Source organism: Manis pentadactyla, chromosome 1 (genome assembly GCF_030020395.1).
Source record: "Manis pentadactyla isolate mManPen7 chromosome 1, mManPen7.hap1, whole genome shotgun sequence".
In the NCBI taxonomy this organism is placed as follows: Eukaryota; Metazoa; Chordata; class Mammalia; order Pholidota; family Manidae; genus Manis; species Manis pentadactyla.
Window position 1 is genome coordinate 157,602,388 of NC_080019.1, and position 15,519 is coordinate 157,617,906.

General features: G+C 37.3%; 1 protein-coding gene across 5 annotated transcripts in view; it reads left to right on the forward strand.

Moving 5' to 3' along the window:
- CMSS1 (cms1 ribosomal small subunit homolog) overlaps positions 1-12,946 on the forward strand; it is a 403,057-nt gene extending 390,111 nt beyond the window's left edge. For all 5 annotated transcript variants that reach the window (XM_057502097.1, XM_036916528.2, XM_036916530.2 and 2 more), the window contains 6 exons: positions 1,193-1,252; positions 2,589-2,691; positions 5,584-5,644; positions 6,147-6,234; positions 11,152-11,240; positions 12,642-12,946. In XM_057502097.1, coding sequence (XP_057358080.1) covers positions 1,193-1,252; positions 2,589-2,691; positions 5,584-5,644; positions 6,147-6,234; positions 11,152-11,240; positions 12,642-12,725 — 485 coding nt within the window. In that variant the 3' untranslated portion in view covers positions 12,726-12,946. The remainder of the gene's footprint in view (positions 1-1,192; positions 1,253-2,588; positions 2,692-5,583; positions 5,645-6,146; positions 6,235-11,151; positions 11,241-12,641) is intronic.
- The last annotated feature ends 2,573 nt before the right edge of the window (positions 12,947-15,519 follow it).

Genomic DNA, 15,519 nt, shown 5'->3' on the forward strand with positions numbered 1-15,519 from the left:
TCCCCAGCACTGTGCTCTGTTCATAGGCAAACCTTTTCTTGTAGGAAGAATTAGCATGATAAACATGATACTGCTTTTTTATATGTCTCAGGTACAGAGTTGATAATACTATGTAATTGCTAGGCCATGCTTGTCATTAGTTGCACAAGACCCCTATGTTTTATCTTAGTGTGTTATATTATCTTTTATTTTTTGTGATGTTGTATTGTGTTGTGTTATGTTGTATTTTGATGCCTTATTCCCACAATTCCCCAATCCACACTCCATTTTCTTTCCTAGTGCATTCACTCCAATATGTTAGAATGTTTTTAAATATGTGTATGTTCCTGTTAAATGTCATGCAGTTGTGTGGATGTACACTTTATAACTTATCTAAGGGATGCGCTGAACTTCTCATTCTGTTTCTTCCTCCCTTAACACTTCTTGAGCTATGCCTACATGGCTTTATGTACATTCATTGCTTCTAAATGCTACATAGTATTCCAAAGATTTCATCTACCACAAATTGCTCACCCATTTTCTCAGATATGGACACACAGGTTCTTTCTAGCTCCCCATTATTACAAATAATGCTAGGATAATATACTTGTATATGTCTCTATAGATTGTACAAGAATTTCTTTCCATTATTTACCCAGGATTGAAATCATGGGGCCATAGGCTATAATAAACATCTTAATTCTTCTACTCTCCACAGCAGCTGTACCAGTTTATTATACCTCCACCTACAGTTCACAAGAATTTTCATCACCCTACATTCTCAACACTTGGTATTATATGTCTTTCTAACAGATGCCGTTCTAATGTGTGCATAAAGTATTATCTCTCCATTGTTTTATTTTTGTACTTCTATGATGACTAGTGAGTTTGTGCATCTCTTCATAGATGTGTTAGCTATTTCAGCTTTGCATCTGTATATCGCCTATTCCAGGAATTTGAAAAATAAAAATGCTTCCTTAGACTATTGAATGACAACAGGCTTCTATTCCACTGCTCTAAGAAATCACGGTCAGTCAAAACATTACTTACTGCTGCTGTTTTAAGTATTGGACAGCAGTTTAAGTTACATAAGGAGCCTGCAGTTCACTAACATTTTACAACTTTTTTCAAAAATACACCATGCACATTTAATCTATTTTGATGATATGTGTGTTTGCAAAATTCTCTACCATCTTATTTCTCATATTTCTAGACTCCTGTTTCCTCAAGGCTAATGATTTGACTCATAGTCTTTCCTCATACCTAAAAGAAAGTAAGTAAACACTGATTTTTAAAAAATTATTTGCCAAGTTGTTATTATTCCATTAATACATAAGATTTCAGTCTTTAAAATAAAAACATTAAAAAATACATTTAAAATCAGGAGTGTCCACATAATGTAGCAGGGGGCATGGGAAAGGCAGTATATACAGAGAAGACAAGTAATGATTCTATAGCATCTTACTACGCTGATGGACAGTGACTGTAATGGGGTATGTGGGGGGTCTTGATAATAGGGGGAGTCTAGTAACCATAATGTTTTTCAAGTAATTGTACATTAATGATATAAAAAAAAATCAGGAGTGTCCAGGTTACATGGATTTTAACTGGAGGTTTTTTTAGGTCCATCTTGATATGACCATTTATTTACATTCATTCTTGTTTTGCTCTGGCTTTGGAAATTTGGATTTTGGTCTTGTTTTGTATTTTTAGACATTAGAAGCATTGGCCTATGAATCCAGAGAATAATTAATGTTCCAGTCCTAGGTTCCCCTCTAATTTGCTGTTGGGCCTGGGACAAGTCACTGAGTACTCCTCTACAACTTGGTTTGTTATCAAAAGATAAGGAAGTTGGATTATGTGATCTCTATTCCCACCAATGATGTTCTTAAATCTCTTCACATGTTTATAACACAGCCCATGGCTATTGCTTAGTCAGTCTAATTGTATCTTTTCAGTATGTGTTGTGTGTAGCCAGTATAATTAGGTAGTATTTTATTTGTGGCCAAAATGACAGTAGTTTAGATGTAGAGATTTAACATTCTTCTTTCAAACTCTAATGTGATGACACTCACCTTGAGTTCATAAATCTTTCTCAGCCCCAAATTCAGCAAATGTAGGTAATAATAGAATCTACCTCACTGGATTATGAGTACTAAAAAGAGAGAATTATGTAAAGCACTTAGCATAGTGTCAGTATTTAATAAATGTTTGCTATTATTTTAATGTCATCTCCATTTACATCTTATGTCAAATGTCTTTAAAATTTGACATTATTGAATCAGAGTTCTTTTCCTATTTAGTCAATATTGCCTTCAAGCATCAAACATAAGTTAATAAAAATGTATTATTCCAAACTTTTTTTTTGGTTTTAGTCCTAAAACTAGTTACATTTAATTACTTGGCAGGTTAGGTGTTTTGCATTATAAACTAAAGATATTTCATTTTAATCCAATATCCAGAATGACCTGAGAATAGAATCTAAACAGTACTCTTAATAATTTATTTGACTTAAACACTAACACAGAAATGGTTGGAGAATACTCAACTTTGGATGCCCTATTTTGCTGTATTTAGAGTAATATTTTTCTCATGGTCTTTCTTTTTAGTCTGCCCTAAGTGGGTAAAACTTTGGAAAAACCATAGTGAGAAGAAATCGGTCCTGATGCTGATCATCTGCAGCTCTGCCATCCGAGCCCTGGAGCTCATGAGGTCAGAGGCTTCACCTGTTCTGCTTTGTAAATGTTTCTGAGTAACTGATACATGCCAAGCTGATATGTTCTATATGCTGGAGATGTAGCAATGAACAAAACAGGCAGAGTCCCCTCTCTCCCCTCTCTCATGGAACTTACTTTCCAGAGAGGGAGACAGACAATAAATAGAAATATATGCATTATAATGTCAGATAAGTGATAAGATACATCAGAAAAAATAAAGCATGCATAGGGATAGAGGGGAGGGTGGGAGTACTTCTAAAAGGATGATCCCAGAAAACTTCTCTAAGGAGACTGACATTTGAGCAGACCTGAACAAAATGAAGGAGAAAGCCAAGCAATTACCTAGAAAAGAGCACTCCAGGCAGAAGAGACAGGAAGCACTGAAGGCCCTGAGTTAGGATGCCACTGGAGGTGTTACACGATCTGAATAATCATTCTAAAGGAGCACTTTAGCTGCTGTGTGGAGAATGTACATTGTAGAGGGCATGAATAAAAGCAGGGAGATCATACAAGCAATAACCAGTTTGAAGAAATAAGGATAGAAGAGATCTAATTTAAAATAGTAGCAAATTAAAAACAGAACACCAAGGAATAAGCTTACCAAAGTCTATACAAAGAAAATATTACATAAGGGATGCAAAAGATCTTGAACGACCAAAAAGGAATAGCATATTGTTGGATGGGGAGAATCAGTGTCTTGAAGATGTCTGTTTCACCTAGGATGATCTACACATTCCACAGCTTCACAGTGGGAGTCCACCAGCATTGTTTTTAAATTAGATTAACTACTTCTAAGTTCATATGAGAAAATACAGAAGAAAAATAGCTGAGAAAGTTCCGGAAAAAAAGAATTATTACAAAGTCCCAGTAAACAGTAGGGAACTGGCCAGTGCATGAAAGATAGATCAGACGAGTGCAACGGAACTGAAAGTTCAGAAACAGAGCCATATTCATATGAAAATGTAGCATATGGCAAAGGTGACAAATCAATAGGGAAAGATGGATTCTTAATAAATGATATTGGAATAACTGGGCAGCCATCTGGAAAAACTAAGTTGGATCCATTTCTTCTTATACCAAGATATAAATTCCAAATGAACCAAAAATTTTAATATAAAAATTACATTTTAAAGATAATTTGTCAGTGCTTTCACATACCTCTTCATTTACTGTAGTTTTTGTAGAATAAACAAAAAGGCTTCCCACTCGATCAATGGTTACATTCAGCTTTCAAAGAGCCATCAGAGTAGAATGGGATTTACTGGGACTAGCCCTCTGCTGGGTCCAGGCACTGTGCCAGATTTTGACAGAAGGAAAAACAAAGGAAATCCAAGTCCTGAGGAAAAAGGAATGTGATCAAATAGACCAAGGTGCAAATGTAGATTCTCAGTACTTATTTAGCATCTGGTTTTCTAATTTAGAAAAGTAGTTTTTAAACTCTGTTAATAGTTCTTCAAACCCTCCTTTCCTCACTAGGTACACACAATAAATAGTATCACACACAGTCTAAGTAAAATGGAAGTGTTTCTTCCAAGTATTTCTGCTCTAAACATAATTGATCTTCAAGACACCAATTGCTTCTGGGCAGCTGTACTTGCTGGTTCTGAAATCACAGGCATTCACATTGACTTTTCGGTGTTTTTAGAACTACCACCGGGGAACTCATTGAGATTCAGATGCTAATGGCAAAGAGGTTAGCCTGGAGGTGGCCTTTTAAAAACAAGCTGTCACATCGATTTGAGCTTTCACTGCACATAAATACCTTTCTGAGGGGCATAAAAGCACTATATTGTCACAAATCATTTACCAATTATCAGTGTTTTTCTGTGTCTTCAGTAATATTATGATCCATTTCAAGATTAGGCTGATCTGCAAAAGGTGATCTCTGAACAGGCACAATGAACCCTATTCATAAAGACTAATGTTGAATAATACTAACTCTGGTAAGAATATCTGCTCTGTTGAGAACCATGAGTTATATGGAATATGTCCCTAAATTGTCTTCCTAGTTAACCTTGTCATAAAGAAAGCTTATGTTGTAAGGAAAAACTGGAGCACAGCAGATCTTGCATAGAGTGATTTACTGTTTCGCAAACTCATATGTTCCTCCTCATCAGGTTTTCTCAAAACATTATAATAATATGTAAAGAAAAGTAATACTCCTGAGCAGTATTCCTATGTTAGTTCTACCCACAAACATCAACTAAAAGATTGTTTGTTCTTTTATACCCATTTATACCCAAAGCATTCCTACATGTAACATTTTACAGAAAAGCTCACTCTGCAAAGTAGATAAAAGTAGGTGGCTGCTCTGATGGAAAGACATAATAAGCCTCTTCTCTTTGTAAGCTCATTCCTAGCTCCTCCTAATGGCAGCAACAGACCTTTGTAAATGCCCTTGGGCTCCATGGAGTGCAAGCTGGCATCAATTCTCTAAGATATTTCTCACAACCAAATTTTGTATGAGAACTATACTGTACACTTAGAAAATAAATTCTCTGCCAGGGACCTGAAATACAGAAATGTTGTATTACAAGTGAAAGGTGAAAGGCAGATCCGTATGTTTCAATAATCAAGGAAACCTAAGTAAAGTTGACCTTGTCTTTGAGAGAAGCTAACCCAGATACATGCCTAAGTAAAAGGTCACCCCACTTTCATTCCAGAGACGGTGTAACCAGAAAATATCAGAATTTTTTTTTTTTTGTGTGTGTGTGTGTGTGTATATATATATATATATATATACACACACACACACATACATATGCTCATATATACACACATAAATGCACATATTTTTCTAAATAAAGCACCGCATAATACTTATGTAGTCAGTGTAGCCTGGAATGAGTTGAATTTTCATATGCATTAACCTGCTCCTTTTCATTAGGTCAATGACAGCATTCAGAGGAGACAGCAAAGTTATGAAATTATTTGCAAAACACATAAAGGTAAGCAAGAGACTGTGGTTCCTGGTGGAGGTTGTAAGTGATCCTTAAGGACCACTCCCAGACTTGAGCTTTTCCCCTTCATCTTCTCCTTTTCTCCTTAGCAAATGCTTTCTCTGCTACTTCCTTCTCTAACATAGGTAACAGCCACTCTGATCAACTTGGCATTCTCTGCCTCTGTATACCCACCTGCCTTCACAACAGTCACTACCCCTCGATGCCCTGAGATTCCTGTATAGAAGCTGAAGTTTGACTGCTGGATTCTTTGAAGATTTAGCAGTTTTATAGGGAGATGCTCTTCTATCTTGATGTTAACCTTCTTTGCCCTGGACATTGACCTCAAACAAGTATACAAGTATAGGCTTCTATACTTTCTTAATTAAATTTGTTTAAGTATAGGCTTTTACACTTCCTTAACTAAATTTCTTAGATAAACTACTCAAAATTGGCCCATGATTGCTCTTTCTAATGACTCTTCTTTTCTCTTTCTTCTATCTTGGAATAGGTCCGGGAGCAGGTAAAGCTGCTGGAGAAGCATGTCATGCACCTGGGTGTAGGAACTCCAGGGCGGATTAAAGAGCTTGTTCAACAAGGTATGAAAAGAGGCAGTGATACACTTACATAGAGGTGAGAATTTGCCTTACCCTGCCATGTGTTTGGGAAACCACATTTGTGATGTAGTGAAACCAGACTTCTCTGTTACATCAGGAAGTGGAGACAGCCTTCAATCTCCAGAGCCAGCGGTGGGAGTGATGTAGTAGGGACTGGTGAGGATGTGGCACAATGCAGTCATGTGCCCACCTCAACACATTCAAGTACCAATTGCTTTAAGCAGGTTAGTGGATCCTCAATTCATTCCACCAATTTGCAACGTCTGGAATTTGTAGAGCTGGATGTGTTGTGTATTTCTCTCTCAAGTAAGACTCTTACTTGGTACAAAACTCCCATTAGTTGAGGGCTGGTATATAAAACATGTTGAAACAAAAATTCAGTTCCTATGGATGAAATACAGATTTGTTTAGAATATTTCTTCTGAATACATTTCTCTTTCAGTGCTTTACCCAGAAAAGCATTCCAGACAGCATCCACTGACTGGGTTTTTAGAGTTTGTTGACTTTCACAAAGCCAGTACCTCTTAAGCCTGCAAACCTGCTGATGACCTTATTACCTATTTTACCTGCTAGACAGATTAAAGCTTTCTTCTCAATGCTCATTTCCAAATTACTTATTTAATGTAGTAATAGAACTTTGTTATATAACTGTCTGGAGCTACTCGTTGATTTTTTTTATATACCTTGAAGTAATCTGTTCATCAGTATAGTAACTCAGTATAGAAATGGTCATTTGCCAGGAAACAAACAAAAGCTTAAAATGCTCGTGTTTCTGTCCATATGAAAATCATCCAGGGTTAAATGAGCCCACTACATACAAAGGTCTATACAATTACAGTGAAGTGACAAACATGGCAGCCCCAGACAAGGAAGGGAACCAAATATTTTTAAGTTCCTACTTGGACTTAGTGCTACTAAACGCTCTTATGTGCCTCATTTGGTATTCAGGACATCCTTGCAGGCTAGCATTCTTATTTTTCTTATTTCTTATAAGAGAAAACTCAAGTTCTGAAGGATTAAGTGTCCCTCTGAAGATCTCTCAGTCTAGGTGTTCCTAGTTCAGAGCCTTTCCCCCTCTAGGAGGTCGATCTTGATCCAGTTGAAGAGGTAAATGTACAAAGAATAAAATTGTCAGCATAAGGCAGTAAATGCCAAGGGCCAAATGAGCACTTCTAAGTCCTATAAGAATTGAAATGGTGAAATTGTTAGGGTGGCCAGATCTGTATGGAAGGCTTTATAGAGGAAAAGGTCTTTAACTGATTTTTTGAAGTATGAGGATGATTAAAATAGGGTCTTTGTAGTGTGGATGTGAGAAAAGCAATCAGGAATAGGCAAAGAGCAGATTTAGAGGAGGGCAGGCAGATACACACAGTATATCTAGAGGAGGTGATAAGTAGGCAATACAATGTAGAGGTTAAGCGCCCCTGTTATGGATTCAGGCCTCCAGATTCAAATCCTTGGTCCAACAACTTACCTGCTCTGCGACCTTGACAAGTTACTTAACCTTCCTAAGCCTGTTTCTTTATCTGAATGACAAGGAGAGCAACGGTACCTCCTCAAAGGATTGTTGTACAAGTGAAAATGCCAATAAAGAGCTCAGCACAGTGAGTGTCATGCCCTTAGAACTCAACAAATGCTGGTTATTAGTTGTATTAAAGAGACCACCTTTCTTGGTTGGAGACTTCATGGCTTGTAGTAGCCAGTGATTCAGTTGGAAAGAAAGTTAGATTGTGGAGGGAGGACCTCAAACAGTAAGACAAAGAGTCTGGGCTTTTGTCTTGTGGACACTGGACAACATTGAAGTGGAGAACAGGTAAGAGGTGCTCATAGTCCATCTCTGAGACACAAAGTTGGAGAAGATTGCCTAAGCAGCCGGAGAGCCCAGGGATGGCCAGAGCCTCCCCCATAGCCCTTAGCCAGATACACCTCTCTCCTTTCTGGAATCCAGATGGGTTTTTGTATGTCCAGGCCTCCCCATACAAGAGAGCTATTCTCATCCATATCTAAGACAGAAGGAGAGAGAGAAAATGGAGCTGTACAGATTGTTGAAATTAGATTTCTTCAGAGATTCGAAAGCTTTTTTCATTTAAGAAGTGGAAAAATAATTTAAGGAACTGTTGATTTTTTAATAATATTTGTGCTAATAGTTATACTAATGAAAATAACTTCCTTCTGATTCTGATTGGATGAATGGTTTGAAATTCATTAGCCACAGGTGTTAGTCTACATATGAAGTGTTTACAGAGAACAATTAACAGCACTCTCGAAACTGAAAATCTTAACAAAGCAAGACAAATGGCATATAACTCATTTTATGTAGCTGGTTATGACTTAAGATGTTTACATATATATGATATTAAGGAGAGTTTCCAGACATTGAAAGATAGCCCATGACATTGGAATCTATGCAGTTATAGACAGAATCATACTGTTTTAATTTAGTAATGAAGGCAATTTTCTCACCAGCTTTTGAAAAAGGCAAAAAGCTACAAAAAAGAAAAGTTACTTTAAAGTGAATCTCTTCTTAGTTATACTGGATATATTTCCTTTTGATCTTTTCCCTATGTATTTGTATGCTTTTTTATAAGTGAAGATCATACTGTATATCATAATTTTATAACCTGTCTTTTCTACTTAACATATATCATGAACACATGAACACTTCCCTTGTCCTGAAATAGTTCTAATTTTTCATTTTTAATGGCTACATAACATTCTATTGTAAAGTTATATTGGTTTTTTCCAGTTTTATTGAGATACAATTGACATATAATATTAGTCCAAGGTGTACAACATAATGATTTTATGTATACATATGCACATACACATATATCTCAAAATGATAATCACAATAAGTTTAGTTAATCAATCACCTCACATAGTTACAGTTTTTTTCTTGAAATGAGAACTTTTAAGATCTTCTTTCTTAACAACTTTAAGGCATACAGTACAGTATTATTAACTATACTCACTATGTTGTACATTAGGTCCCAGAACTTATTTATATTGTAACTGGAAGTTTCTACCTTTTAAATACCTTCACCCATTTCCCTCCTCCCCATCTTCTGACAAACACCAGTCTGTTTTCTGTTTTTTTTAATTCTACATATAAGTGAGATCATACAGTATTTATCTTTCTCTAATTTATTTCAGTAAGCATAATGCCCTCAAGGTCCATCCATGTTGTTGCAAATGGAAGGATTTCCCTCTTTTTTTAATGATTGAACAATATTTGTGTGTGTGTATATCACATTTTCTTTATCCATTCATCCATTGATGGACACTAAGGTGGTTTCCATGTCTTGGATATTGTAAGTAATGCTGCAGTGAACATGGGGCTGGACATATCTTTTCAAGGTAGTATTTTCATTTCCTTTGGTATACACCCAGAAGTGGAATTGTTGGGTCTATTTGTAGTTTCATTTATAATTTCTTGAGGAACCTCCATACTGTTTTCTGTAGCAGCTGCACAAATTTGCATTCCCACCAGAAGGGTACAGGATTCCCTTTTTTTCACATCTTCTCCAGCACTTGTTATTGCTTGTCTTTTTGATAATAGTCATTCTAACTGGAACTGAAGTAGTATCTCATTGTGGTTTTGACTTGCATTTCCTCAATGTTTAGTGATCTTGAGCACCTTTTCATGTACTTGTTGGCCATTTGGATGTCTTCTTTGGAAAAAATATCTTTTCAGTTCCTTTGTTTGCTTTTTAGTCATATTGTTTGGATTTTTGCCACTGAGTTGTATGAATTCTTTATATATGCTGGATATTAATTCCAAGTTATATTGTTTTTTAGCAAGTCTATTATGGTAGTATGTCTGGATTGTTTCTAATTTTTGCTATTGTAAATATTACTGCAATGATCATATATGCAGGTAACTATGTTTATATTTCTGGCATTGTTGTTGGGATATATCTTAGAAAATTATTTTATTAAATAATAAGCATTTTAAAACTCCCATTATATAATGCCCAATTGCCTTCTAGAGAGGCCATAAGTGTTCTCTCATAAGAAGTAAGTTATTTTTAAGAGAAGACTGACTACCAATCCATTGTCTTTCTCAATTTATCATTTTTAATTTTGCACAGAGAACTTTAAATAAGAGGCATTGTAAGTATAAGAAGAATGAAAAGTCTTTGGGGCAGAGAGGAAAATACTGAAATAACCACAGAGAAAAGTTGAGGAGAAGTGCTGCAGAGTAAAGGAAGGCTTCAGTTATGTTCCACATGCAGTTTGTACAGCTTGGCAGGCGGGAAGGGCTTGGGCAGTGGGAAAAACTAACTGTGCCCAACTCAGACCTCTGAGGAGCTGCTCTGCCCCAGCCCCACATTCCGTAATCGTCTCTAAGGAGTCAAGAAGGCAGAAGGGATGGAATCCATAAGTGGTTTACCAGTCTCCTCAAAGGACAGCAGACTTGGAATATAGCCCATTCGTCTTTACTTCCTTTTCTGCCTAAGATTAACCCCCCAACCTTCACTCTGCTGCCCTCTCCCCTCCTCAGTCATGCAGACTACTCAACTCAACTCCTCTGCAGGACCGTTGTCCCGAACTGCAGGATACATTTTATCAAATCCCAGTCAGTAATGAGACTTCACCCTCTGGGCCTTCATGACATGAAGGCTTAGGATTGATTCTTTGCCAGCTTGAGCATTTGACGAGTTCACCAAGAGCAGCTTCCCGGCTTCCCTCAGAACCAGGGAGAAGATGACAAGGGAGAGAGTCTCAGAGCGCCGCCTTTGTTTCCACCAGACAGGGGCGGCACTTCACGGCAGAGACGAGTTGGCAAGGGACAAGACAGCAAATGAGGCAAAAAGCGAGCAGGAGAATGAAAAATCATTTTTATAAGGTTATGTCATGAGGTCTTTACTGCAGCAGCTCTCTCTCTGTCTCCTTCAGGTGGCCTTAATTTGAACCCCTTAAAGTTTCTGGTTTTTGACTGGAACTGGAGAGATCAGAAGTTGAGGAGGCTGGTGGACATTCCCGAGGTACCATGTAACCAGCAATTGTCTTTAATCTTTTCTTTTTTTATTTGAACTTAAGTTCAAACACAGTTATAAAGTCTTTGACACAGGGAGCCAGCACATTCTGGCCTTTGAAATGATTTCTCTCTTTTCACTCTGAAGTAACGACAATTATAGAGGCCATCTCACCCCGTACACACAACTGTATCCTTTCCATGTGCTTTATAGGAATCAGCTTTGTTTCTTCATTAAATGACCAGTGGCCTCTGCCCCTCTGGGGACCACATGTGTACTGTATCTTGGAGGAACAGGAAGATCTGGAGGACTTGGCACATCTCCCTGTACCTCGCTTTAGAGACAGGATTGTCTTTGCCTTTCAACTTTATAAGTGCACCTGGAGGTGGGGGGCACACACTTGCCTTGTTGCTTGCATCTGCGCATCCCTAAAAACCCACTTACTTAATTTAGAGGACCATTTTGGGTTTGGGGGATGGGCACATTTCCTGCTATCTCAGCAGATTAAAACTGAATGCCTTTGTGGGCACAGAATTAGCTCACTATGTATTTATGAAAATAATCTGTTATAATCATAACGTGAAAAACTGCTACCTACCAAGGGGCTAGTTTTTTAATCTAGATGCTTAGAAGTAGCTCTTGAAGAGAAAAGGGTTTACACAGTAATAAGCAGCTGCCAGTCACCCACAGAAATGACTCATGGCAGTAACTATCGAAGAGGCTTGAAATTACTCCTTCAAACCTGCTGAATGAATTAATTTACCATGTAAAACTGTATCACCGCAATGACCAAACCTGATTATAATTGATCAGTGAGTTGTATCAGATATTCCTTCAGGTTAAAAGACAATTCTCTCAGCTCCCTAGTCATACACACACACATACACACATACACACACACCCTGTCCCCTGAACTGACTTGTTTTTTAAAACTGGGTTAACCAATTTGGTATTAGTTACATTTGGCCATATTTGATGATTTCAGTTGTAATGTTAAATCTGAGTAATCCACCACTGGTTTTCTAATTATAAAAATGAGGGGAAACGGTGTGCAATAAAAATCCTTGTCATGCATACTAATTTTTATTATGTTGATGTCATTATTAGCAGTTATCCTATATTGAAATACTGTGTATAATCTAGGCATACTTTTGATATCTTGAAACACCTTTGTATACGATTCTTTTTTATGGGATTTTATTTTGAATGGCTACAAATAAAAAGGCACTTTAATGAAACTGATATTTTATAAAGTACCTCTTACCTTGACTTACATAAATATTTCAACTCAATAAAACACAGGCGACAATAGGTGAATAAATACCAGGAGGTCTGGATGGCTGAATTTGTTCACCAAGACCATCTTTTCTTGACCTTAACCTTTTTTTTCTCTTCTCTTCTCTCATTTAGATAAGAAAAGAGGTTTTTGAACTTCTGGAAATGGGAGTCCTTAGTCTGTGCAAGTCAAAATCTTTGAAGCTGGGCCTTTTCTAAATCTGGGTCCTAATGAAAATCCGTTTTCATGGTGGGCTTTGCATGTAGTTTAATGGCTCTGGTACATTGCAAGCACTCAGTGAATACCAGGTATTGTTTTATTGTGTCAACTGCGTCACCAGATGGATCACTGGGAATGTGTCATGGAGACTCTTTGACAAAAATGAAGCTGTCCTTCATCAACTCCCTTGTATAATAAAATATCACTGGTTTATGTGTGATTTTTGTTGAGCAGATTGAGTTCCTCTCTCACCAACCGGCCTCTGATGTGACTGGGCAAAAGGGAAAGAGCAGCTGGGCAACTTTAAACAAGCCCCTTGCCTTTCTCAGCCGCAGTTTCATCACCTGTGAAACGGGGATGATATCATGCAGGATTGTTGGCAATTTCCTGTGTTGTACATGTGGAACAGATTTGGGAACCGAAACATGGTCCCAGCATGGAGGATGGTGGTGGTGGTAGAAAGAGCTTCAAGGATACAAGCTTTGTAAATGTGTAAAAGGCAACAATATAACTACAACTGTCTTACTCATTTTTTTTTAACTTTTCGTTTTGAAAGAATGTCAGACTTACTGAAAAGTTGCAAAAATGGTGTAGAGAATTCCTAATGTTAACATCTTATATACCATAGAACAGTTATCAAAACTGAGAAAAAAGCATTGGTACAATACAATTAACTACACTACAAACTTTACTCAGATTTCACTAGTCTAACCACTGATGGTCCCTTTTCTATTCCAGGATCCAGTCAAGGGTCCCACATTGCATGGGTGTGTTTCCTCAGATTCCTCAGATCCATGACAGTTCCCCAGACTTTACTTTTACTTGTCTTTCATGACCTTGACACTTTCAGAGAATACTGATCAGGTTTTAATAAAATGTCCCTCAATTTGGGTTTTTCTATTATTTTCTTATGATTGAATTGAGAGTGCATTTTCTGGGCAAAATACTATAGAAGTATGTCCTTCTAAGATACCTAAGAAGATATGTCCTTCTTGTTGCATCGTATCAGAGGCTACATAATGTTGATGTGTCTTATTACTGGTGATGTCCACCTTGATGACTTGGTTAGTATGGTGTCTGCTGATTTTCTCCACTGTAGAGTTACTGTTTTTCCCTTTGTAACTAAGATCTATCTTGTGGGAAATATTTTGAGGCTATGCAAATATCGTGTTTTTCTTCACCTTCTGGCTCCTATTTCAGCAGCATAAGTAGTTCTTGCCTGAAATAGTTATTACTGTAGGGATCTTTCTGTTTGCCTCATTGCTTCAACATTTACTAATTGGAATTCTTCTGTAAGAAACACTATGCCTTTTTCCCATTTACTTGTTCATTCAATTGTTTATTTATATCAGTATGGACTTGTGATATTTATTTTGTTCAATGGGTTATAATTGAATGCCACTGGTTTTGATTTTGTTGTTCAACTTCACTTCTTTTTTTACTCATTTAAATAATGTTTATTGACTACCCACTCTGTGTCAAGCATTGTATTTAGGACTTTGACTTACACATAATCTATCATGTTCAATCATTGAAATAATCCTGAATGAAAAGTGTTACTACATTTTATAGATTATGAAACTGAATCTCAGAAAGGACACACACTACTCTTAAGAAGCAGAACCAGAAGTAAAACCCAGATCTCCCATGTTCACTTTAGGACACCATGATACCTATTTGCAGAATCAGGCATATGAAACAGAGATAATAAAACAAAAAGATGACATTACTGTTAGATAAAATTCCACATTTGAATATTGTGAAATTTTAAGTAAGCCTGGCCATTTACCATCTCAGACTCCAGCAAATCACATGCTTTTGAACACCAGCGACTTGCTCCTAGTGCACCTCTGTGGTCTGGAAGCCACACACAGGGACTAGAAGGAAGAGGAGCAAGTTCCATTCTGCAGGACCCTGACTCTAGCCAACAAGTCAGAGGAAAAAGAAAGAAACCACTACAAAATGAAAAGCACTCAAGCTGTAGCTAAACTTAGCCCGTATTTTCATCCTTTCAGTCCTGACATGTGAGATGTTCTTGAGCACTGGTAAGAAAAACCATGGATCATGTGTCTTCCCAATATAGTCATTTAACTTCCTGTCAAATGACATAACCTTAGATTAATCTGGAAGAAAACATCAAGCATGATTGTATAAGAAGACAGATTTGCAAATTGAGGCATGCAGTCTGCTCTCCCAGTATTTAGAATTCAATAGTGATCCACCAAGCTGCTGCTGACTTGCTAAAACCAAAAACTGAGGCCAAAACAATGATTATGTGTGTATACAATTACGTGTGTGTGTAAGTGTACTCCACATATATAACCACTTCTGAATCTATACTTATATTTAGTACATTTTCATCCCAGCAGTTAATAGGAAAAGTTAATAGTGAAATATAAGGCAACCTATGTATTATACAATGTCTAATTATGTCTGAGGAGGCTGTCTACACAGCAGTTACAGAGAAATGAAAGCAAGAACTTAAAAAAATCACTTTCTGAAATTTGTAATAATACCTCAATACAACAGCCACTAACAAACTGCCATAACCATGTCAGTCTAGAAGAGTGCTCTTCTCCCAGGGATAGTCTTCCTCCCAGGGACCATTTACTATGTCTGGGGACGTTTGGTTGTCACAACTGGGAGGCTGCTACTGGCATCGAGTGGGGGTTGTAACAGTGGGTAGAATGGGGGCATTTAGTGGGTAGAGGCCAGGGATGCCACCCAATGTTCTACAGTCCTACAGGACAGCCCCCATGGCAGAGAAGTATCTGGGCCAAAATGTTGGTAGTG